Source organism: Dendrobates tinctorius, unplaced genomic scaffold (assembly GCF_039654945.1).
Source record: "Dendrobates tinctorius isolate UK_male_01 unplaced genomic scaffold, ASM3965494v1 ptg000089l, whole genome shotgun sequence".
Lineage (NCBI taxonomy): Eukaryota > Metazoa > Chordata > Amphibia > Anura > Dendrobatidae > Dendrobates > Dendrobates tinctorius.
This window is the reverse complement of record NW_027361757.1, coordinates 9,583,923-9,611,534: the sequence shown is the minus strand read 5'-3', so window position 1 is coordinate 9,611,534 and position 27,612 is coordinate 9,583,923. Positions and strand designations below refer to the sequence as shown.

General features: G+C 40.0%; 1 protein-coding gene across 1 annotated transcript in view; it reads left to right on the top strand.

The window, feature by feature from the left end:
- The window catches only part of SPOCK2 (SPARC (osteonectin), cwcv and kazal like domains proteoglycan 2), a 240,746-nt gene extending 217,272 nt beyond the window's left edge, over positions 1–23,474 (top strand). The window contains exons 5-10 of the mRNA XM_073585799.1: positions 874–1,003; positions 4,400–4,522; positions 7,745–7,963; positions 10,471–10,533; positions 11,356–11,493; positions 17,420–23,474. Of these exons, the coding sequence (XP_073441900.1) occupies positions 874–1,003; positions 4,400–4,522; positions 7,745–7,963; positions 10,471–10,533; positions 11,356–11,493; positions 17,420–17,565 (819 nt within the window). The 3' untranslated portion in view covers positions 17,566–23,474. The remainder of the gene's footprint in view (positions 1–873; positions 1,004–4,399; positions 4,523–7,744; positions 7,964–10,470; positions 10,534–11,355; positions 11,494–17,419) is intronic.
- The last annotated feature ends 4,138 nt before the right edge of the window (positions 23,475–27,612 follow it).

Sequence of the window (27,612 nt, the reverse complement as noted above, 5' to 3'; positions counted from 1 at the left end):
GCAAATGCCGAGCATTATATTCTGACGTTTCAAAAACTACTTTAACAAAAGCTCTAGAATAGATTAGATAACTATGTAAAATTATCAACTCATGTAGGTTAGCGTGCTCTGATGGTTCATCTGTGCTACTGAGCAATTTATTAGCCATTAACAACTTTTCATTGTCTGTAATGGTGGGATCAAAAAACGATAATCCCACCAACTCTGCATTCAAATACCACAAATGGTTCGAAAATTTGGTCAGGGCTATTTCTGCAATGTTGTTGTCACATTCTTTATAGTCTAACAGACTATGCAAAATACCTAAATCTTAAAATACCTCAATTTGGATTTTTTCAAACTTTGAGCGACGAGCGGCACGGGTTAACGTCGTTTGATCGAGCTCAAATTTTGGCTATCTCAATATCTGGAAAGGGGAATCGTTTTGTGGGGTCCAGACGAACAAGATTCTGACATTTTTTCCCCCCCATATGAGATCCGGTCACCCTAGTGTACATTAATGAGAAAAAAAAAAACTTTTTTGAATTTACCAAATGGCTGCAATGAAACAAAGAGTGAAAAATTTAAAGGGGTCTGAATACTTTCCGTACCCACTGTATGTCCAAGACATATATCCTTATACATACTAAGATGTGTGCAAACTTCTATTGCCACCATTATAATATTGCTAGAATGTATTATTCCAGCTAGTGACCATGGAGTGATGATATTGTACAGCTCTGCACCTTCTGGGAATGATATTGAAATCTGCACTTCCAATTGCTGGTTCAAAAGCAAGTCAGGTTGTTAGAAATAGCTGCCGGCAAGTTCCCACATTTGTCTGTAGGGATTGGCATTGCAGCCTTCTGATCATGATTCTTTCTCCTTTATTAGTGTAAGCTGGAGCAGCAGGCATGTCTTAGTAGCAAACAACTGACTGTTAGATGCCAAGGCTCTTGCCCATGCCAAACAGAAAACACTCCCACAACGACGACCTCCACCACTGTGGACATCAGCAAGCAAGGTAAAGCTCTTCTGCTACATCTGTAACCCTCTGAAATATTTATCATAACTTCATTGTAGGCACAGAAGCACAGCTATTTTATTAAAGCACCACGCCAGCATTTTTTTTATTTCAGTGCTGGAGTGGTACTACCAACAAAAAGGTACCTGCACCCAATATTATACTTATCAGCCGCTCTTCAATTCTTCCTGGCACCGCTCCCGTCCCTATCTGCCATCTTGTGACCACAACTTTTAACTCACCGGACGTCAGAGGTAACGGTCACAAATTCTCAAGGTAAGTCTATGAGAGCATCGTTCCGGCCTCGTTCTGTCCATCATAGACTTACACTGAGTTGTGACCTCTGGATCGCTCAGCAAACACTGGAGGGATCCGGTAGGTCACAACCTGCAGAAGACGACCGGAGCAGTCGTAAAAACACATGAAGACGGTGGCTGTTGAGTATAATACTAGGGGCAGGGAACTTACATAAGTGGCACCACTCCAGCGCTGCAATATAAAAAAAATGCTGGCGATGTGCTTTAAAAAAAAAAGAAGAAAAAACTAGCACTGTATCAAAGCATTGACCATAACTCTAGTAGTTGAGATAGAAAGCGGGGTTCCTAACTCCAGGCTACACAAGTATTTTACTAGAATCGAAAAACACCACAGGCAGAACGTATGATGGAAGGCAAGTGGTTTAGTTGGAGCATTGGAAATCGCGTAAAAATCTGGACTGGGATCAGGAGCATACATAGAAATCATGGGGCCCTATAAGAAAAATCCTAATTACTCCCCCCCCCCCAAAAAAAAAAAATATATTCAGTGGGCTCATAAAAGAGCAGATTCCACAACTTTGCACACCTTACAAAGTAATTTTGTCTCTCTTAAAGCCTCTTAGTATTCCCACACACTAAGATACCCCTTTCACCGCCTGATGCTAATAAATGTGCCCCACAACACAGTAAGATACCACCACAGTGAATTCCTCCACAATACCCTCCACTCGCACATTATGATGACCCTACAGTAGCCCCTGCAAAGTATGATGCCCCTACAGTGACCCCAACATAATAAGATGGTCCCCATAGTCCCCTGCACACAGTATGATGGCCCAGACACAGCCTCTATACAATATGATGACTCCCACACATCCCTCCATAGAGTATGGTGGCCTTTAATACAGTATAGTGGCTCTGACACAACCCTCCACACTGTACAATGGTCTGCACACGATATAATGACCCTCATATAGTCTTCTAGACAGAGTATTGGTCCCTATACTACCCTCCACACAGCATAATGGACCCAACACAAACGTGCCCACAGTATAATTGGCCCCCCACACAGCTCTCCAAACAGAATAATTGGCCCCCACAAAGCCCTCTAAATATTATAATGGCCATCACTCAGCCCTCCAAACAGTATAATGCCCCCCACGTGACCCTCTTGACAGAATAATGGTTCCCACACCATCCTCCACACAGTATAATGAACTCCACACAGCCCTGCACACAGAATAATTGGCCCACACACAGCTCCAGGCAGTATAATTGGCCCCCACACAGCCCTCTAAATATTATAATGGCCACCACACAGCCCTCCAAACAGTAAAATTGCCCCCCCACAGGCCTCTAAATAGTATAATGGCCCCCACATAGCCTTCCAAATAGTATGAAGCCACCCAAATAGTGTGATGCCCCCCATATAGCCCTGCAAATAGTATTATGGCCCTCAAGTAGCACAATGGCTACCAAACATCACTCCAAATAGTATGGTGCCCTCAAATAGCACTGAACATAGCATGATGGCCTCACTTAACCCTGCAAATAGTATGATGACCCCCCAACTAGCAAGATACACCCAAACTAGCATGAGACACACACGTAGCACTTAAAATAGTATGATGGCCTGCACATAGCATGATGGCCCCCACATATCACTTCAAATAGTATAATGCCTCCCCCCACATATCCCTGCAAATAGAATTATAGCTCCCAAGTAGCATGAGACCCCCACATAGCACTTAAAATAGTATGATGGCCTGCACATAGCACTCCAAATAGTATGATGACCTGCACATAGCACTCCAAATAGTATGATGACCCCCCCCACATATCCCTGCAAATAGAATTATGGCTCCCAAGTAGCATGAGACCCCCACATAGCACTTAAAATAGTATGATGGCCTGCACATAGCACTCCAAATAGTATGATGACCCCCAAATAGCCATAAAAAATAATATGATGGCCCACAAAAGAGTATAATGGCCCTGACGTAACACTCCAAATAGTGTGATGCATCCTACATAGTTCTGCAAATAGTATGAAGCCCTCCAAGTTGCATGAGACCCCCACATAGCGCTTAAAATAGTATGATGGGCTGCACATAGCATGATGCCACTCCAAATAGTATGATGACCCTCACATATCAATCCAGATAGTATGAAGACCCCCAAATAGCCCTAAAAATATTATGATGCCCCCCAAATAGCATGATAGCCCTCACATAAATCTTCATATAGTATGATGCATCCTACATAGCCCTGCAAATAGTATGATGGCTCTCCAAGTAGCACTCCATCGAGTATGATGACTCCACAAATAGCCCTCCAAATATTATCACAGTATGATGGCCTCACAAACAGCCCTGCCCTGATTGCCCTGCAAATAGTTTTATAGCCCCTACAAAGTACTATTAGCAGAATTCCATGCCTGGGATTAGTTCTAGTAGAAAGAGGAATGTTACAAGATTATAAGGTTACAATAATCACAATGGGAAATGACTAGCCTCAGTGAATATTGGTGGCAGTGGATACTGATGGACAAAAGACAATTCAGGTTTCTTTCCATCTAAAAACTCCAGGCAGTTTTTTGCTCTGTCCATAACATTTTTTTTAAAGCGTCCATCATTTTTTGAAGCTTATATAGATTAAATTGACTGTAATTCTCATAGTTTTACAGTTCACAGTGAATGCAGCTGATGTCTTCATATCAGAATTATTGGCTGCAGACATGTTTCACTGATTATCTTTATGATTTATTATGGTTTTCCGATGTGTCCGTAAAAAATAATGTCAGTCCGTGATTCTTTTCGATAAACTGTCTAGAAAACAAAAAGTACAGTTGGAATCCCTAAAGAACAAGGTTTTTCATCATCTGACTGCACCATCAGACATAGTCTCCAGACATGTTGTATAGGATTCATGTAAGGTGAAGTTTCCAGAGGATTTTTCTGCCTGCCCGTCTTGGGTCTGTTTAGAAGCATGGCACGGAGCTCGATATTCCATGAACAGAGTGGAAGTTTTGTTTAGAAGCCCATCTAATAAAAATAGATATAGTCTTGTATTTAATGATTGGTTTTAAGGTTCCATTTGTGGTACCATGATATTGTGTGCATGTCTTTGCCTTCTTCAGGAGAAACATGTACTGGCCAGGATTTAGCGGATCTTGGGGACCGTTTACGGGATTGGTTCCAACTGCTTCATGAGAATTCAAAGCAGAATAACACAACAAATCCAGGAGGAAAACAAGTGAATGGTACGTTCTTCGTTCTAGATCCACATGCAAAGTTTTTAAAATTGGCATGTCATTAGGATAATAATATTTAGTCATATCTCACCACAGCCATTGGAGGTTCAGTGCCTAGCGTGGTCCTTTTAGATAGTCGATCAACCCCATATTCCCAACCCGTCTTCCACTGATTTTCTGCTGGATCTGTGCCTCTTTAGGGGCATATGAAATATAAGAAAAGACCAGCCAGGAGCTTTAGATATCATTGGTGGGGAGTAGACTGAATGAGATTAGTCCAGGACCACTAGATTAGATGTAGATGGGAATACGGAGGGTGAATCTGATCACCCTAGTGGCATTTAATTTCATGGTATATATTAAAGGGAATGCACCATCAGAAAATTACATATTGTTTAAATCAGAATTTTTTTTTTTTCATTTTTATTTTCTTTTATATTTAAAAAGGAATAAAAAAAAATTAAAATTTTCATACTGGTCACTAGACCTCATTTAAAACTCCTAATTCCTGTAGTTATATTTAAAGCAATAGATTGACTCAGACGTTGCTGAATTGTATTGGAGAATTTAATGGCCATACTCTAATGTGTGCATTGTGAAGGAAGGGAGAGTAGGGGAGCTGTAACATCTCTTTCTGAGAATGGTGGATTCTGTAGTATACACTCTATATAAAAGAGTTTTCTTTCATTGCAGTCCTGCCAGTGATTATAATGGGACTGTTGAAAAGTCTTCTGTACAAAACAGGAAGTGGAAGTATATAGCATAACGCCTAGAGGATATTATGAAAATTACAAGATTTCAGATTTTTTTTAATATAGATAAGTTATACGAAAAAAAAATAATTCCATTACAAAATACATTTAATAAAAAAACCTAATTTAAACAATTGGCCAAGTTCTGATTTTCTAACATACTCCTTGTAATGAGTCAGCCCAAAATCTTCCATTTGATTGATGGGTATTTTAAATGACTAGGAGCTTTGAATTTCCTTGGGGTAGTGAGGGCTAGATGAGATCTGTCCAGGAGGTTTGGATTTAATTTGGAAAATGGGACCCAATCATATACTAATTTACCAATTAGAAAAGTATATGACATTGCCATGGATGATACTGAGACGTTTAATCATTGTCATATCGGCATATGCTCAGTTCAGTGATCATTTAAAGAATATTGCAATGAAATATTCAGATAACCAAATAGGTGCAGAATGTTGGATTTACTATGACTATAATAGTATAACCTTAGTCTATGAATCTATGAATTTCTAGGATACATGATAGCTATACGGTCTTCCTTTTTTTTAGGAAGCCAGAATAAAGCAATTCATGAATATGGTTGAGCCATATGCAACAAATAGTGCGGGAGTCAATTAAAAGATTCAGATGAAGCATCTGGCCCTATTTGAGAAGCAGTTTGAATGAAACTCAGGCCAATAATTTATTGGAGCACTTCACATTCCAAGAGAGCTTGATCGGTTCTTTAGAGAAATGATTCACTGCTTAATTAGCACCTCGTTAGTAAAGCAAAACATTTTAGAAGTTAATTATCAGAATCTCCTGGCATGACACTTGGACAATGGTGCCACCGAGTGATGTTGACAAACAGTTTGACATGGTCCCGTCCAGGACATAAGCACATATGGAGTCTATCTCACATGGCATTTCACAGATGTTACACAACTGAGTCCAGACCTTGGAAAATTTGCTTAAACCCAAGAAAAATGCTAATCTTCTGCAGATTGAGCACATAGTCTTAATAAATTGGACAATGTATTTTCTGTACCAGTAATTCATATCCCTATTTGTTTCTTCTTACCTTTGGCACAAGGTAAATTGTTGTGTGCAGAATAAATAGCCTTCATTATTGAATATTAATTCTTTGTAAGTGGATTTAGCCCTGAACGGACGTCGTTGTGTGAGGCTAAATCCTCAGTCGACTGATCGGATTATACTGGGAACAATTTTGACCATAGTATCCCAAAACAATTAACAACTGATACCTATTTATTATCGCTTTGTATAATGATTTTGAAGCTCTTGACACTGAGGACATTAAGACATTGGTGACGAAGGCTAGTTTGAATGACTGGAGATTGTTATCAGCAGTCACATTTTTTTCACATTAATTGGGGTGTCTAGGACTTCTATATTGATGCCCTCCCCTTAGAATAGGTAATCAATATCATATTGGGGAGAGCTGACACTCAAATGTACAGTGACCAGCTCAGCTCCATTCACTGTGTAGTACCCATTCTTGGGTACTGTAGCCCAGCTGTCACTCTCTTCAGTAGGATTGGAGTTGGAGTCCCTGAGAGTGACCACTACGCAGAGAACAAAGCTCTGGTGTCCCTGCTCCATACACTGTTTACTCCAGACCACTTTGGAACCTACAAAGAGAAGATGCAAGGAGGTGCTATGCATTGGCCCCCACTGATCTTACTGTATATTCATGACTAGCCTTAGGACTGATCATCATTATATAGGTCCTGGACAATGTCTTGAAAAGTATAGGTGGAACGGGTATGATCCTTGTTTATTCAGCTGTTAATATCTCCATCCGCCATGAGAATAGGGAGTCCCAGAGTCCCCTATGAGAAAGATATAGAAGTGCATATGTGTGATCACTATGCATGGAAGTGATGGAGATAGCCAACTGGTGTACTCATAAGCACCACATGTAGCTTCAGCAATCATGCATGTCCTTGCCTCTTAGTAAGAGGGGGCAGGGGTTTTAGACACCTGTTCTCATAAACACTGAGGGTCTCAGTGATTATACATTTTTTTCAAGACAACCGTTGTCTACATTTCCTATAGACATGACAGAAATGCCCTCCGTTAACATTAAACCAGCCCGCCCATGCATTACATAGTCACCCATTTATTGCAAGAGTCCCTAGGCAATATGAGATTTACTCCATCGCAGTTGCTATGGGGCAATGTTTGGCCAGCTGGAGCATTCCCCGGCTATAACAGCTCACCGTTCGGAGATTCAGGAGCTGGACCTGTGGCTGAACACCTGGCAGCTATCTATAGCAAAGCACAGGTAGTTGCCTTCATGGGAAAGGCCTTTAAAATGTATGTTGTCCAGTTATGAAAATGACTTTCAATTGTCCTTTTCTATGTGAATGAGGTTTTCTTCTATAACTGAGATCCGTCGCAGATTACGTCTAACGTTGCTGTTAGAATTTATACATTTTATGGAAGTGATTAACTGAAGCTGTTCTTTATACAGTGCTAGACAAAACATTGGTGGCCAGCTGCAAAGACTCAATAGGCTGGATGTTTTCTAAACTGGACACCAACAATGACCTCTTTCTGGGCCAAGCAGAGCTGGCAGCCATCAACCTGGACAAGTATGAGATCTGTATCCGGCCCTTCTTCAACTCCTGCGACACTTACAAGGATGGGCTAGTATCCACTGCTGAGTGGTGCTTCTGTTTCTGGAGAGAGAGTAAGCAAGAACTTGAAAAAAGACTTTATCACATTATTGTAGTGGCATTAAATGGTGCAATTACGTAATATCTCAGAAAAAAATGTGAACAAACCTGGCATTGATTTATTTCTGGGGCTGCAGTGTTTCCTCATAGACCAGTAGTCCATTACTGCATTCATTCATCGATTCGAGTTACACTTGGCTTTTTTTATGCCATTACCATGTTATTGCTGAATAATTTTCTTCCACCTAAACAGCTTTAAGGCATACCATTAGGTTGAAATTGTGAACAATTTTCTTATAGTATAGACAAGATGCAAAATCTACATTTTTGTATGCATAAACTTATAAAAAAAAGAAAACCCAAACATTTGCACTATTACACAGTGCCATAGGTTCATCATTGCATAGCTTCGCCTTATTTCGATAAGTACAGTGCTTAACAGATCCAATAACTGTAGTAACAGCTGTGTTAATGACCTAAGATGGTATTTACATACTAAGACAATTGTATGTGCCGGATTAAATGCTGTGAAGGCTCCAGGGCAGTCGAAATTTTTGGGACCCTTCGGCAAATTATTTCCTAATACGTTTTTAGGTTTACTAGTAACAATTTTAATGCACCAATTAAATTTTAGTAAACAAAATAAAAATGGAGTTAATCAAACGTCATTATAACCCAGAAAAGTTAATTCACTAATGTTGACCTTGGGTGTAGGCCTTTATATACTCATCTGTTTTCCTGAGGTTTCTGCTCATGAATGTTGTGTTATGATCTAGAGTCAGAAAATACTCACGGCCACTTATCTCTCCACCACTCCCACTCCCTGTTCTGGCCTATCACACACACGGCCACTTATCTCTCCACCACTCCCACTCCCTGTTCTGGCCAATCACACAAGCGGCCACTTATCTCTCCACCACTCCCACTCCCTGTTCTGGCCAATCACACACGCGGCCACTTATCGCTCCACCACTCCCACTCCCTGTTCTGGCCAATCACACAAGCGGCCACTTATCTCTCCACCACTCCCACTCCCTGTTCTGGCCAATCACACACGCGGCCACTTATCGCTCCACCACTCCCACTCCCTGTTCTGGCCAATCACACGCGCGGCCACTTATCTCTCCACCACTCCCACTCCCTGTTCTGGCCAATCATGCACGCGGCCACTTATCTCTCCACCACTCCCACTCCCTGTTCTGGCCAATCATGCTCGCGGCCACTTATCTCTCCACCACTCCCACTCCTTGTTCTGGCCAACCATACACGCGGCCACTTATCTCTCCACCACTCCCACTCCCTGTTCTGGCCAATCACACTCGAGGCCACTTATCTCTCCACCACTCCCACTCCCTGTTCTGGCCAACCACACTCGCGGCCACTTATCTCTCCACCACTCCCACTCCCTGTTCTGGCCAATCACACACGTGGCCACTTATCTCTCCACCTCTCCCACTCCCTGTTCTGGCCAATTACACACGCAGCCACTTATCTCTCCACCCCTCCCACTCCCTGTTCTGGCCAATCATAGACGCGGCCACTTATCTCTCCACCACTCCCTGTTCTGACCAATAACACAGTTGTTACGCCTAATCGCGTAGATGCCCCTCCTCTACTATGCATGATTTCTTGAATATATGTGAGAACAGCCAAAACATTATTTAACTCCCACTTGATGCAATGTTTCCATTGGAGCTCTGTTGCTCCAGCTAGCCTCCATTGTCAGACAGCAATGCCGGCACTCTGATTGTAACTTTCATTCAATATCAAATCAATATTATCTTTCATCTATCGCAGGGGGCACTCATAAGACACAGGGGTACTATACTTATTTGGTAATCCAGCACTATGCAAAGGTGCAGTAACATTTCAACAATCCAGTTTTGTAGGGCCCAGGCCAGTGACAGCCATTCTTTCTGTTACTACACATGTGTTATAAAGAATACCGTTTGTCTAAATTAGAACAACTTGTGATGATAAGGTAGGACAGGCGACTGTAGAATAGCCATTATCTCCACTAAAGATCTTGTTGGTAAATTTTATATCTACCGATACAGGATACACAACTCAATAAGGCTACAGAACCCCCTGCACATTAGACTAACGTCAGCCGAACCCACCGATATCAACAGGTTAGGACGACAGTCTAATGTGTATGGGAGTCCCGGACAATTGATTGTTAGGGAAGTTAAGGAACTGATGTGATTTCAGACTGCTAATCCTTTTGTTCTCTGAGAGATTAGACATGTCTGTCAGCGGCTCTCTCATAGAGAACACAGGAGCGCCCCGCCAGAGGTATGAAATAGCTGCTGGCCAGACGATTGGCCAAACTATCATTTGGTCAACAGCCATCTAAGGTGTACGGCAGGCTTAGAGGTAATGGCATCCCTTCATGGTATTCCTGTCCTAAAAATGTAATGATCTGGAAGTAATGAACCCTCACTTAACTTTAGCAACTACTGTTTCTGACTTCATGTTGCTCGTAGGTTCATACTATTGATGTTGCTTTCTCCGTTTTTAGAACCTCCATGTCTTGCTGAGCTTGAAAAAGTACAGATTCAGGAAGCAGCAAAGAAGAAGCCTGGTAAGCTACATATGCCGTGGTCCTCTGTATGTATGGTATCTGCTTAGACATTGTGTGGCACTGCTCCGCAGACACTATATAGTGTATTATCATTGCAGTATATGGTGACAGTTCAGTATAGCATTGTTATTTAGGTAATGGTAATTTATTTTGGTAACATATTATACCGTATGACACTTTTAATCAGATCTTGCTCTGGCTTCTTTAATCCCCAATGAACTGGTATATTTGACAAAGGACACCATGTCTGGTCACACACTTCCCTTGCAGGCATCTCTGAAGGAAAAATCACGTTTTCCATTCTTACACATAAAAGTGGTTCTCAAGCAGGTAAGCCGTCCATGACCCCATATGCCATAATGAGTTTTATGGACAAGTCCTTTCACATGATACAATATTGCTGTGTGTCTCCTCGTGCTGTAAGGTCTGATAAACCCTTGTTATAAATGTTTCTTCTGGAAACCTGGGTTAAGGATCACGCACACAATAGAGCCCTGCGCACGGAGCCGGTACAGCAGTGCATGAAAGCTTTATGGCTTGTTAATACAAAACTGTACAATGATATTTTCCCCCAGAAGCCAAGGGATAATAGAAGTGCACTTCCGCCATCCGATAGAGCGTGCAATGTACAGAATCTGACAGTGTAAAAACAGCTGTATGGAACTGGAGGAATAAAGAAGTACGGCAGAAGTCTCATGGACCTTTATGGCAGCTCTGTTATGGAGCAGAATGAAACCTTCTCTATTATCACTGAGGTTATATATGCCTGAGCATTGCGGCATATGCAGGAATTTATAATAGTCGGTTATGTCTATGTCGTAGGAGTGTTTATTCCCAGCTGTGATGAAGATGGATATTACAGGAAGATGCAGTGTGACCAGGCCAGTGGAGAGTGTTGGTGTGTGGATCAGCATGGCTCCGAGCTAACAGGCACCAGAATACATGGGAACCCAGACTGTGGTAAGAGTCGCTGAGGTATTGTGCTACGTCCGACATTTACTGTTCTCTCCAGAGAACACATCATATCTTAAACACGAAAATGAAAATGCTGTTGATAATTTGGGTTAATTTTAAAGAATGATGGTATTTGCCCAGGACTGTATCTGCCATGAAACATGTGAGCATCTCGCCTCAGGAAGTGGTCTAAGTAAACATTACGGCTCCATACTAGAACACCCCAAGAAAATCGTAGATGCCTTTGCAGAATATTATTTTTCTATCTATAATCTAAATTCAGATCAGGAAACACATCAACCTGATAGCCAAGGAATTGATGATTTCCTTACATCTTTAAACTTGCCTAAGGTTACCACCCAACAATTATTAAATCTAGAGGCCCCCTTTTCTGCGTCGGAAGTTTCAGAAGCCATTAAATCACTTAAAAAGAAAAAAGCTCCGGGACCCGATGGATATACTAATGAATATTACCAAACCTTCGAATCTATTTTAACCCCCTATTTGGTCCAAGTTTTTGATAAAGCATCTTTGTCCGGCGCATTTCCATCTGAGATGTTACGGGCCAACATAATACTAATACCCAAGCCCAAAGGTGACCTGGAGTCAGTTAAAAATTACAGACCCATTTCATTAATAAACACAGATGTCAAATTATTTTCAAAAATTATAGCAAATAGACTAAAAAACATCCTCCCAAGTATTATCCATAAAGATCAGCTTGGATTCATTGAGGGACGCCAGACAATTGACGGTACTAGGAGAACACTGAATCTGATAAATTTCATCAAGAAGAAAAAAATCCCTTCACTCCTTCTGGCTTTAGACGCGGAAAAAGCCTTCGATAGGGTTAATTGGGAGTTCCTAAAAGCAACCTTAGATAAATTCGGCTTTAGTAACAAAATAATAAAGACAATAATGGCACTGTATTCAAATCCTTCTGCAAATGTTTACGCAAATAGTCACCTTTCTGACCAAATTAAGATAACTAATGGAACCAGACAGGGATGCCCACTTTCCCCCCTCTTTTGTTTGCGCTGATAATGGAGCCCCTAGCGGAAGCAATAAGAGCTAATGATGAAATCCGTGGAATACAGATGGGTGACAACCAATCTAAGATTGGCGTTTTCGCTGATGACATTATACTAAGTTTGTCGAATCAATTGAACTCAATCAAAGCGGTTTTATCAACTATTGAAAGTTTTTCTAGGATTTCATTCTACAAAATAAACGAGACCAAATCGAAAATACTAGATTTTTTTCTTAATGATTTTACTATCTCAAACATTAAAAAGATTTCCAGGTTTGATTGGGAAAAAGAAGATATTTCTTATTTAGATATCTCTATAACCAGAAACTTTAGAAAAACAGTGGAGACAAACATGCAGAATATTATTAAAAAAAACACAAAACGAACTAAACAGTCTCTCGAGCCAGGAAATATCATGGGTAGGCAGAATAATTTTATTTAAACTCTTTACCCTTCCAAAAATCCTTTATACCTTCAGAGCAATCCCATTATTTATCCCACTAAAGTATCTCAGAAAGCTCCAATCCATTATAAACAAATTCATATGTAACAAGAAAAGAGCAAGGGTGGCATCACACATCTTAACTAGAGGTAAACTAAATGGGGGCCTAGCTCTCCCAAATATGATTAATTATTACTATGCAAATCTTATCAAACAATCCTTTTTTTGGGTAAATACAAACAACGCTCCAACATGGGTAGACTTGGAGAAGCATTCCAATAAAAACAAAACTCTTTTAAAGACAATCCTGGAATGTCTTACGTCATCCTCCCCTTCACATTTTGATTCCCCAACAATTTCCGCAACCCTTTCAGCATGGAAACAACTAGCTAAACCCCAAATTAAGAAAAATCAGAGCCAAAGGTTTGTTCAGTTGAAAAATGTTCCTATAAAATTTCTCGGTCTGTTAGTGGAGAAGGAAATTCCAACAGATTGGAATAAAATAGGTATTAAGGTGATAGGGGACTTGTACGATGGGAAGGAATTTTAAAGCAACGAAACATTAAAGACTCAAAAAAAATTTTCTTCCCAGGATTTCACTCTCCTTTCTCTACTAAAAAAACACATATTAAAATTTATGAGGAAAAAATCATATATAACGGACTCTACAAGTCTGCTACTTTGTAACCCTAATGTTAAACTCCACTGGAGATCGAGAAATATCTACGACTTCTTAAATGGTTCTGAGGATTTAGAGAAAACTCCATATATGTTAAAATGGGAGAATGATTTTAACATTTCTGTCTCTATGGAACAATGGAAACAGGCCTTTAAAAGGACTTATTCATCCAATATTTGCGCATCTCTACATGAGTCCTTCTATAAAATGATATCTAGGTGGTACTTCACGCCATTAAAGTTAGCCAGAATATTCCCTGGCAGATCTCCAGAATGCTGGAGAGACTGCGGATTTATAGGTTCAATTTTACATATTTTCTGGGAATGTCCTAATATTAGACCTCTATGGTTGGAAATTTCTAGGTTAATTAATGAGGTGACAAAACAAAAAATAACCCTGACACCACAAATGGCACTATTGTCCTTAAATCTTGATGAGATCCATCCTTCCCATATCCCAACAGTCATTCATTTATTTCTTATAACAAAGAATGCCATAGCATCTCTATGGAATGAAAATGCAACACCTAAACTCAGCGATATTACAGATAAAATGTCCCTGCACTGTTCATACGAAAAAAGTCATGCTTTGGCAAATAACTATTTCACAACATTTAGTAAAAGATGGAAATCCTGGATGTGCTTCGCCTCAGGTCAAAATTTACCTGAAATCGCTTGCTCCTGATCTCTCCTATTTTGTGATTCAGTTAATTGGTTATATTATTTTATAAAAGCGAACATTTCCCTCTCTAAACAGAAATAAAGATATATAAACACTACTCTAGTTTAATGTAGGAATATTAAGTTGTACCTCTAATATATAACTACTGTTAAGGTATAGGTATTGTATTAAATGTAGGACTATCTAGTTGTACTTCTACTATACTACTACTGTTAAGGTATATAATATTTATTTATTTGATACTCCTACTGTATAAACTCAAGGCATTACAATACTGCTATATTTGCATACCCTACGGCTGTAGGCATGATGTAAAATACTACTGTTAACTTTATGAAAAACTTAATAAAGTTGTTTGAAAAGAGGAAGTGGTCTAAGGTACCTCTGAGGGGGCGCACAATCCTTCTGCTCCTGACTCTAGCCAGCCAGCGCCACAGCGTCCTCCTCCAGCAGATACATTGTGTGGCCCCTTGAGAGATACCACTAGTACTGCAGTAATGTCTGGCCAGAGTCAGGGTGAGGAACACTTGCCTCTGCCAAGTATCAGAGGTGGAGTCTCATTATGGAGTATCTGATTCCTCCCCTTTAATAGAGTCACAGCTGTCAGCCATCAGGGTAGTCAGGAAATGTATAAAGGGTGGGTGCAGTGCTAAATGGAGGAAGGAAAGATGTGGAAAGAAACAGAAGAACTAGAAGAAAAGAATGAAGAAGAAACAAGATAGGAGACAAAATAGAAGCTGGATAGACTTCAATCAACTCTGAGGTGTGAAGTCCAGGAGACCAGATCAGCTGTGATCTCATGTGGGTTGGCAGCTACCAGGCCCCATCACCCCCTTGTGCCAGTCATCTTGCCCCTACATAGATACTGCAGGAACAAATAACATCACTTCTATAAACGTGCATCTGTAGTTCATCTTTACAGGTGCAACCTTTAGAAAGCGTTCCAACGTTTAGATCACTGTGGTTTGCATATGACAGCAGCTAAAAGCACTTTCATTGTTAATGGCCATGCGGTGAATTACCATTTTACTGAATATATTTATGACCACAAACAGTTAAAGTAGAAAGCCATGAATAATGATTGTCATTTTCAAAATATTCTGATCTCTGTGTTTGTGTTCTGGCGAGGTTTGAGCTTTGGGACTGCTTTTTAGTGTTAGGCACCTAATCTTAAAAGCCAGAATCCTGTAAATCACTTTGAAATGTTCAAAATTTTTGCTCAACATACAATTGCTCCAATTTTTTTCAACTTTTGCCATTTTCACGGCGGGCCTAAATGTTCAGAGCTGGGGCCGGGGCGGGGGCAGCAATGTAGGAATGACTCCCATGCTTGTCTAATTCATAATGAGCTGTGACAATACTTGCACAGAAATCTGGCAGGAGTAAAATTTGTGGCGAGGCACACCCCACTTGCCAGACTCTCCTCATTCATTAAGAGGCGTGCACCTCCTAAGGAATCGTAAGTGACTGACTCTGATATACCCCCTCTTCAAGGCAAGCATTAACATCACTGATCCTGATAAATCACGGCGGAAGTCCACAGGATCCTCAGACCAAAACTGTCGATATTATCTTTTACATGCAATGGGGCACATGCCCTCCTGCCCCCTGTCCCTGCCCGTCCATGTGCACTTTCCTCCTTTTCTATCGCTTCTTTTCTCTTCTATCCCCCTGCTGCTATCTGTAATACTGAGATGAGGAAGCAGTAAGGACCAGGAGAAGAGGTTCTGACAGATTTGTAACATTTTTACAAAAGCACACAGCTAGATAAAAGGACTTAAAAGTTGTTTAATGTAGACTGTTTGTAAAGTTGCATAACTTGCACATTATGAAGTGAACTGGAAATTAACAAAAAAAAATCTGTGCAAGGGCATACAGAACCTTTACTGGACTAATGAGATATGGGAGCAGCGTTTTACCTTCTGTCAATGGTTAGTGATTTAAAGGGAACCTGTCAGCAGGTTTTCCATAAATATGGCAGGACCATCACCTGTAAGCCCTTATATACAGCACTTTAGAATGTGGTATGTATGTCCCCAATCTGCTCGGCAATGCAAAAAAAAGACCTATTATTACACTGACCTACCGGGCGGTCCAATCTGGTGGACGTCTCTGGTCTTGATCCGTCGCTTCCTCTCTTCTTATAATTACTGTCCTCCTTCCTTGCTTTGTGTGGATGACTCGCCCTATGTCATCCACACAGTGTCCACCATCGCGCTCCTGCGCAGGTGCCCTTCTCTCTGCTCTGCCAAAGATGGAGCAAAATATTCTAGTCTGCATGCACCGGCGCTCTTTGGCCTTTCCCCACACATGCGCATTACAGTACTTTGTCTGGGCAGGACAAAGATAATTATGTCTGCGCAGGAGCGTGATGGACGACACTGTGTGGATGAATAAGGATGGCGATCATAAGGCACCGACCAGTGACGACCATCGGACCGTGCTGTAGGTTAGTGTAATGAAATCAATTTATTTGCCTTGCAGAGGACTTGCATACAGCATTCCAGAATGTTGTATAGGAGGGCTTACAGGTGCTGGCCCTACTTCATTTGGGAAAAACCTGGTGACAGGTTCCCTTTAAGGTGAACAGCAATGTGAGCATTAATTTCTGATTTCTTGGGTTCTGCAAAAAATATGCATGTTGTTGACGCATTTTTGCTTGCATTTTGGATGTGTTTTTGCTTGTATTTTTTAACCCTTTCATTTGAATGGGTGAAAAATGAAGAAAAAATGCTAAAAGAAACGACATGCTGCATATTGGTTAAAACAAATTGAGGGTTCAAATCCACAACGAAAAAATGAGCACCGTGTGCATGAGATTTAAAAAAAATCTCATTCACTTTGCTGCGGTTAGAACGCATGGAAAAAAAACACAGTAAAAAAAAAGCAGCATGTGAACAAGCACTCAATGATGGATCAATGTATGGTAACCTTCTAAGTGGTGGATACTGGTATAGAGAATGTTATTAAAAAATTGAATATTAACAAAATATTGAAGCTACAGTATGTAGATAAAAAATATGGTGGCAGATGTTCCCTTTTAATCAATCAATTCATTGCAATCGTGAGATCAAACTGTTGTCTCTGTTGTTGGTGCTAGATGACGTTGTTGGATTCTCTGGAGATTTCGGTAGCGGTGTCGGCTGGGAAGATGAAGAAGAAAAAGAAACAGAAGATGCAGGCGAGGAGGCGGAAGAGGAAGAGGGAGAAACGGGCGAGGCAGATGATGGAGGATACATTTGGTAGACCCTGAACCACACAGCCCTGTACGGGCCATGCCACCAAGTTCGGAAGACTGCAGTAAATAGTAATCAGATGCCACAGTGATCAGGAAACACAGCTGAATGTACATTATATTTCAACCGAAATTGTGTGTGTGAGCATGCAAGTGTGCCTGTTGACTGACTACTTTCAAATTGCAACTCATTTTCTCCCCATAATCTGAGAGCCGTGCTACGACAGACAAAACAATCCCATTCATTCATTTTCCTTTAAATGACATGGAGTTGTTGGCATATAATCTAACATTATTTGTTATTTCCAGAATCAAGCACACATGTCCGGGACACTCTTCCTTCTCGTCGGCTGAGGAGCTAGTTTTTAGCTGCAGGAGAACAAAAAAGACATAGTGAACAGTGTTTCTGTAGTTTACAGATGAGGAAAGAACGTGTGCTTCTGTAGATAGAGCATAGGAACACATATCTCTGTGTCTTGACGTTACAACTTTTCCTTAGTGTTCACTGGGGCTTTAGACATTGACTGTATATTAGACATTTATGTAAAATTTGTGCTTGGTGATAATTAAATGTAACCTCCCCAGCACCTGTAATATACCGTCACAATGTTTGGGACACCATCTTGATTTGTAGGCTACCATCCATAGTTGTTTTCTCTCCATACGTGATATATTGCTGATGTCTACCTATACAGACGCATCAATCTCCAGCTTTCATTAACATGTGCAGCTTGTAATCACAAATACTGAATTATTCAATTAGATGCACTGTGCCCTGTGTGTGTTTGCCCTCCATATTATGAGATCCTCTGACAACAGAAAAGTGAATTAACATATTCAACAGCGAACGTCTTATGACAAAAAGAAAAATGCGACAGGCAGAAACTAACGGCTCGTCATACACGGGATGGACCTGTGTGAAGGACACTGTCACGAAATGTGCTACATATACACAACATTTTTCTATAAAACTCCACAAAGACAGTTACAATTATGTTTTTTACCTATGTGAATTGTGTACACAGTTACAGAGAATACATGAAGAACAAGATGGCATACCCCACCGCTTCCCCATTCTGTTGATAAGCTATGTCTGGTACTCTAGTTGAGTCCTATTCAAGTTGTGGGAGTTACCGGCAATACCAGTCACAGCCCACAAACAAGAGTGGTGCTGATTTGGGGAGGAAAATGTAGAATATTTTTCTAATTTAAGACTTGCTCCTTATACAATACAGCATGTGCTATACATAATTAGTTCAGTTATAGAAAATTTCCCAAAAGCCCCCATAGATTGCTACTGCTTTCTCTCCCAATCAGAAGAACACTTGGTTTGGCTGAGGGATCTCCCCTTCTTTATAAGAGAGTCACCTCCAGACTCCTCTGGCAGCAGTTTGTCTCCAGAGAGAACAAAAGGATCAGTTGCTGAAATTCCGCCAATCTTTCTCTCCCCAAACAGAATCAGATCAGAAAGACCCAGTTTATAGTAGATATCCATGACACAGTACCTTAAATCCACTCTCTCTTGGGGCAATTCTCCACCATATTGCCGATAAATCCATCAAAAAGTATCTAAGGCAGCAGGGATATTTCTCAATAAATTTCTTTATTGATCACAACTTACAAAATTAAAACCACACCATTTTGGCCACAGAGAGCCTTTATTGGGCAACAAATTAGAAAAGTAAAATATATATACCTTGATAAAGACCATCTGTGGCCAAAAATTTGCAGCTTTAACTTTACATGTTGCTATCAATAAAGAAGTTTATTGCGGAATATACCCGATGCAATATACTTCTTGCTAGATTCGGGAAGACCCATAAACCTTAGGCCACTTCAACACGTTCAGCATTTTGATCAGTATTTCCCATCAGTATTTGGAAGTCAAAACCAGGAGTGGGTCAAAAACGCACAAGTGCTATATAAATGTTTCTTTTATGCTTTTTCTCTGATTGTTCCATTTCGGGTTTTGGCTTATAAATACTGATGTGAAATACTGACCAAAATACTGAATGTGTGAACATGGTCTCAGACTGTTGGCTGATCCCGCCAACATCTGCGATTCTGACGTTAGTCTAATGTGTATGGGGGCCTTTGGATCCAGTCATATTTTTTGCTATGTTTGCATAGACGTTTCCACCAACTCTATTCAATCCACCCTACCTGATAGGCAAAACAAATAGTCAGATGTTTTAATCAATATCAACTGAGTACCGAAAACACTGTATGATAAATATATGTGCATATATATATACATATTACATATATATTCTCTTGAGGTTGTTCATTTATTGGATGCTCTCCATTTGTATGCTACATCTTATAAAGATTCGTATCAGAACAAAAAAAGTTGGTGATCAGTCTTCAAAGTAGAGCAATGCTGTAGATCTATTAAAGGATGTATAAATTAATTACTTTCTATGGGACTTACTTATTTTTTTTTAATCACCCCTGCGGCTTAGCAGCTTGTTAACAAAAGAATCCATTTAGTCTTATGACTTTTCATCCTGCCAGCTAAATATTGCAAAGTCCTGGCAGACAACTGTATTGGGAGCCTTGTTAAAAGTTGCTTTATAATATTCACTCTGACTCCAAGAACATTCTGCCATTGGGACTGTTCTCTTGTTCTTTCTACTGCTTCAAGTCGTACGCTGTGGTCTGAAATGTGTGAATATGCGCCTGAAGGAAATGCCCAGCCATAAATTGGTACCATATCAATTAAAATATTTCAGAGAATTATACATTGATGCCAATTCATAACTCGTGACTTTCATCACATCTCTCATTCTGTTCAGATCATTCCTTTCTGCAGCTCCAACTATTTTATTTTCCGTCGATGAACCTCTCTTTGCAGATTTAACTAGATTGAAAGGTAACATGGCTGCTCATTTTCCAGAAACAGGACCCCTCTTGCAGCTCAGCGCCTTTTATTTGAATAGGCACAAGCTGAAATATCCAAAGTCCATAGATAAGATGATGATGTTACATGGCTTTCTAATCTCACGCATCCATTTCATTTCTGTGTAAGACATTCGGACATCTATATCAATAGTATATACTATAAATATCTAGTAGGCCCATCTATGGGACTGGTACCTGGAGAATAGGATTTCCACAAATCCTTACTAACAAGGTGAAGCACCTACCAGCTGCCATATCTAGGTGAGAAATATACGATGACATGGCAGTATATGTTGGGGACCCCTGTAGCTCCAGGACTCAGAGTTTCATTCACCATTGATATTTATGATATATTCTGTGCCATAAAATTTGCGAGGCCCAAATATTCCTTCAACTAAATGAAGGTATATGTGAAATAAAGTCAGCCAAATGTGTGCCAATTTGGTTCATTGGAGTGAAAAATAAAATAATCTGGTCAGAGGTAATTTATTGCACCTCATAAGGGTTTCTTTCTATCCCAACCCTAAATATTTTACGTTTAGGCTTGTATGAAGGATTTTGAGTGTAATATTACTATCTCCATAAATCACAATGATTACATATAGCTATACATACTATTGCAACCTATTTATTATGCTAAAAAGCTAACCTAAAGTGTCTATCATATCCCATGAGTTAATACTTTAGAGAATTTAAAAGTAACCAATTAGGATATCGGAAATTGAAGGCATTGGAAGAGAAGTAACCACTGGTGTGAGCTTGGCAGTAAGAGAGGCCAGGAAGGAGATTGTGTTTTGCAGAGTTCTAAAAGTCCTTAGATCATTTGTCTTGGCACTGGAGTCTACATGGAAGTTACAAGCAGAATACGCACTGGCATTTCAGTGGACATAAAACGATAATTTTTATAACATATTTTTGTAAATCATGACAACCTCCTCTCCATATGCAATGTTTTGCTGATTTAATTCGAGAGAAAACTAACATGTAGAGACGAGTGGATCAGGCAAAATTTGAATTCGCCTATTCTCACAGATTTTGCCAGGAAATTCGATTCTCAGAGAAGTCATTTTGATTTCTTTTATTATTCGCTGGGGTCTCTCTAAATCTCATAGCATAATAAATGTAAGGTATAAAAATATGAAGATACTTACACTCAGCTGACCACTCACTTCTCGGCCGCTCCGCTCCAACACTCATCCAGTCTCATCCCATCAACGTTGTGAGTACAGAATGCATGGACCACTTCTTGCTAGCCTATGACTTCCAGCTTTGATGAGGCCCTAGACGGTTTTGTGCAAGCATGTGTAAAAAGTCATGACATTGCAACGGACGCCTTGACGTTGCACCCTTTACGGAAATGTTCCAGCCTAATGTGAAGAAACGTGAGAATTCAGCACTTGCGGCTTTGATAAAATGTGATGAAGACTAGACAAGTGATGGGTGAGGAGCAGAAGAACTGGAGAGGTGAGCAGTAAGGTGAGAATAAGGGTACCGTTACATTTAGCGATGCACCAGCGATTCCAACCACGATATGACGCGGTCAGGATCGCTGGTGCATCGCTAAGTGGTCGCTAGTGAGCTGCCAAACAGACAGATCTCGCCAGCGACATAGCAGCGGTCGGCGGTCGTTAACTGTCAGGCGCGGCGATGAAGACGTCCTCCCGCCCACGTCCATGTGTCGCTCGTCGGCGCCAGCAGGAAGCCCAGCAGGAAGTGGCCAATGAGAAACGGTCCAGGACGTTCTCGCGCGATCAGCAATAACCAGCGGGGGAGCCGTTCGGAGGTAAGTATCACACATAGCGATATCGCTAGCAATATCCCTGCTGATGCTTTAGCAATATCGCTGTGTGTAACGGGGGCTTAAGGTTATTTTTAACCTTTTTATGGCTCTTTGCTGACTAGATGGTGGAGTGAATTACAAAAAAGCCGCTTTTTTGGCAAATGTGGAGTAATGGAAAATTCAAGTAGAATTCCGTTCCACTCGAATATATTCTCTCATCATATGGAAACTGTATTTCATAGATGTCCTGCTGGGAGGAGCATTATAATTATGGATTACTGCTTGGTAAGTCAGTGGGTTTCTTGAACCATTCCACCAATGGGAATATCACCGTCATTGGTCAACCATTGATCACACGTCATCTCCTGGCTTAGCCACGATGGACAAATATCTCGCATGATATTATTAAGTCGAGGAATAACCCAATATCTACAGATTACACCAGTTGACTAGTTATTACACTCAGACATTGGAATATTACTCCCAGTTCTGGCTGAGATCTGCATGGAATAGTGAATGAATGTACTGCTGTTTAAGGCTCCCGCCTATAAGATCATCTGGAAGAGCTCTTAGTATGTCGTATTATAAAGGCAATGTCTAATATAGGTCTCATGTGTGCTTGATTCTTAGCTTTTATGTACGGACCTGTTGACATAGAAAATATGTCTCTGGAGGTTGCAGAACAATTGCATGCATGTATCCATACAAGCCTTTAATATACAGAATTGTGTATTTTGAAGGTGTTAATCTTTTTCTTTTATTCTGTGCTTAAAAACTAAAGTCCTAAAAGATTAAACAAATACTACTTTAGTCTATAAAAACAACGTCTTACCATGTGCAATACCTTTGGAAGTTAGAATAAAAACCATGTGTAGGTACTAGGACTTCAGTTTGTATATTTATAAAGTGCTGACATTGTATCTCTCGGTAATTTTAGATGTAAAACAACAGTGTTAGAATGTATATGTACTAATAGGGCGCCAAGTACAAATGTTTAATGATTCTTGCTCGCCAATATAATTCATCACAGTCCAGGCGACCCTCACAGTGTCTTTAACTGCCTATTACCTATGATTCAGTGAAACTGATATACACTCGCAAAAGTCAAAACATATTTTTAAAAAATAAATAAAAAATAATCAAAAAAAAAAAGTTGTGTTTCAAGGTTCCTTGAAATTAATATTTCTGGGTCTGATAGTATTCAATAAAATAGGATCAGATATCCTTTGACAATTAAAAGGTATGTTTTTGTGTTTTGTTTTTAATTAAAATATTGATGCCGTGTCTTGCCAATGATAATTTGGGCACACGTTATATATTACAAGAAAAGAAGAGGGTGGCACTCACCGTCCTGTAAAATCCGATATTGCAACATCATTAAAACATCCACGGCAGGGGAGCTACATGTGGAACATGTGGACGGCGGCAGTTTCGCGCTTGTGCTCTTCTACAGGTCCTATGGGAGAAAGAAAGTGACGAGGTTCATATACCTGAAACAGGCAAAACCCCTCCCCCTTCCTGTCCACCTCACATCACAGGTGAATAATAATCACTCACCGCATAACTTCAAAAACATAAAAAAATACATCTTATTAAACAATGAACGAAACATAACCTGAAAACAGTAGAACAATGCTGAATAATTATAGAAAAACAGATATATCTATTTTATCATTAAAGCCTGTTGCTTCCAGCGCACGCGTGCGCATTATCCATCTTGCGTCTCTTCTAAGAAGAAACCTGTGAAGGTCACCTCCCTGAGATGGGAAAAAAACTTTTTCCAAACCTGCAAAACGCACTGCTTCTGGGTTCCCCCCATGACATTCTCTCATGAGATTAATTAAACGTATTCCTTTACCTGAATGGATGGAATTAAAATGCTCTCGAAACCTCACAAATATAAAAGAATTTGCAAAGGCAAAATGTCACGTAAATATGTCTGTTTTTCTATAATTATTCAGCATTGTTCTATTGTTTTCAGGATGGTGAGTGCAACCCTCTTCTTTTCTTCTGCACGGACTATTGGCCTTGTTTTTTCTTGGGTGGCCACCCGAATGTCCAGGCATGAATGCCGACAGCGCAATGGGACTATGAGTAGTTTGTGCAGGTTCAGGTGCGGCAGCGGTGCGGATTGAATTTCTCTATGCATGGAATTATATATTACATATATATTCTTATGATAAATTTCCCATGACATAAACACATGGAAAGAGATGTTATGTAATTGACTTTGAGACCTTATAATACATACTGTGTAATACAATCATGGCCGATAGTGTTGGCACCCTTGAAAATGTTCCAAAAAATGAAATATTTCTGCAAGAAAATTATTACAATTACACGTGTTTGTTATACACATGTTTATTTCTTTTGTGTGTATTGGAACAACACAAAAAAGAGGAAAAAAGGCAAATTGGACATAATTTCACACAAAACCCAAAAATGGGCGAGACCTTTCCAACATTGTAGATAGACAACTTTATTTCAAGCATGTGATGCTCATTCAAACTCACCTGTGGCAAATAGGTGTGTGCAAAAATCACACCTGAAACCAGATAAAAACGTGAGAAGTTGATTAAATCTTTGCATTGTGTGTCTGTGTGTGCCACACTAAGCTTGGAAAACAGAAAGAGGACAAAAGAACTGTCTGAGGATTTGAGAACCAAAATTGTTGAAGAATATAAAAAAATCTCAAGGTTGTAAGTCCATCTCCAGAGATCTTGATGTTCCTTTGTCCACAGTGCCACAACATAGTCAACAAGATTACAAACCCTGGTACTGTAGCTAATCTCCCTGGACATGGACAGCAGAAAAAAATTGATGAAAGGCTGCAACGCTGGATAGTCTGGATGGTGGATAAGCAACTGCAATCAAATTCCAAATAAATTCATGCTGTCCTGCAGTCTCAGGGTGCATCAGTGTCAGCCCGAACTGTCCATCAACATTTGAATGAAATGAAATGCTATGCCAGGAGACCCAGGAAGACCTATACTGCATTTTGCCAAAATATACGTGAGTAAGCCAAAAAAGCTTCTGGGAATGAAAATGGAATGAGGCCTACAAAGGAAAGAACACAGTAGCTAAGTCAAATATGGTGGAGGTCCAAAGATGTTTTGAGGTAATTTTGCTTTTACTTGCACTGGGTGAATAGACTCTGAGCAAGGCATCATAAAATCTGAATATCACCTAAGAATTTTGGGTCGCAATATAATACCCAGTGTCGTAAAGCTGGGTTTGCGTCCCAGGTCGTGTGTCTTACAGCAGGACAATTGCTTTAAACATAAGAAGCACGAAGAAATTGATGGAAATAAAGCGCTGGACAGTTTAAGAGTGGCCAGAAATGAGTCAGGATATAAATCGTATTTCTCACGTGCAGAGATATCTTAAAATTGCTTTTGGGAGAAGAACCCTTCGAAAGAAATTTGCAAAAGAAGAGTGATCCAAAATTCCAGGTCAGAGATTTAAGTAGCTTGTTGATGTTTATGGGAAGCTGGGACAACACAGCATTTGTTCTTAATTCTGCCAGACGTAAATTCAGTAGGCTCAGAGACATAGGTTATTGTCTGAGTGTTGATTTGTGAATTTATGTGTTTTTGTCTTCGGTCAGTCAAGAAACATGGACAACTGTCATATTGTCTAAATGTTTACACTTGAGTTGATGTTTGTTGTAACTTACTGTCTGTTACCTCTGGAGGACACGAATGCAGGGTCATGGAGCAACAGATGTTTTTTTATATGTTGATTACACATTATACCAGACATTCTAGTTTGTTGACCTGCAAAACAGAGAAGGACCAACTATGCAAGTTGATTAAACACTCTAATTAAATTCATCCCATCTCCCCCTTACCTGTGGATGATGACCTGAGCCACAGATTGTTCCCCAAATAGAATCAGAGAGACTTTACAAAACCACAGACAGGAACATTCTACAGCATGTCAGCTTAGGGGACCATGGCCCCAGCTGGAAGAACACAGATCTGCTCTATTGACCATCGCTGACACCTCTGAGACGTCTTGAAGGATCCAGGTTGGAACAATCAGGACACCTGGCCACATACCGCACTGCTCTCGGTCAGGTTCCTAAGTTTGTTGTTACCTGATCTCTGTGGGTACCCATAAAAAGCAGGGTGCCACTGGTGGGAGTAAACCAGGGAGTAAGTCACAGCTGCTATACTCCAGACAATCCAGCAGAAGGGTGAGATTCTGTAATTTTTCCAGGAACTGTTCTACATGTTATTGCCTGTTTTTTGGTACAATAAAGTATTGCCACACTGTTTTACCCTCACCCTGTTTTGTCTAAGTTGTACTATGCCCACAGGAAAATAGAGCGGGCGTTCAGTGGGATGAGCCCTGTCCATGTGGTCTTAGGCCACATGTGTGCAACCAAATATTAAGTTGAGGGTGGCCAACAATTTCATTCGGACCATTTCTGGGGTTTTGTGTGAAATTTTGTCCAATTAGCTTTTTTTCCTCTCTGTTTTTGTGCTGTTCCAATACACACAGAGGAAATAAACATGTATAACAAAATGTGTAATTACAATAATTGCCTGGGAGAAATGTTAAAGGTTGCCAGTGCCAACACTTTTGGACATGACTGTATATAGCAATGGTGATGTCTACAAACCTGGACTAAATACAGTTCTTTATTGTATAGAAGGATGAAGGCCAAATTCATTAAAATGGGTATTGAACGTGTAATTAATTTGTGTAAATTCAAAGATGCTTATTTTTTGTAACTTTTGTTTTTGAGTATAAAGTTTCATCACCTTCTCAATGCACATTAATCTGCAATTGTGCACAAAACGAAATAGATTTTGTATCTGACCAGGGTACTGGAGTACAGTTGCGCAAAAAAGTTGTGACATTTTAAAAGTCACAAATGATGAAATGGGCTAAAACTAAGACAACATCCATAATGTAGGAACAAAAAAGAAGACAAAACCAAGTAAAGGTAACTTATGAAAAGGTGCAAAAAAAAATCACTATTACTGCTCATTTACACAACCAAAATTTTGTCCTGAACGCTGTCTGGGAAAAAAATGGATAGCACATGGGCAGCAGTCGGACCAATATTATTTATTCAATGGGATAGTTTATATGTTTGTGTCAACCTACCCTTTGAGACATTTGATTCCAGAATAAATAAGAAGTGAAATAGTGAAATATCAAACTAGCATAAAACATAAAAACACACATGAATGCTGTTTTTCTATTATGTTGCGAAAAGAAAAAAATAGTGCCCACAGACCTTTAGTATTAAATTAATGTACACAAATACCTTATGTGGCCAATATACAAACATACAGTGGGTACGATAAGTATTCAGACCCCTTTAAATGTTTTTTTACTCTTTATGTACAAAAGAGAAAAAAAG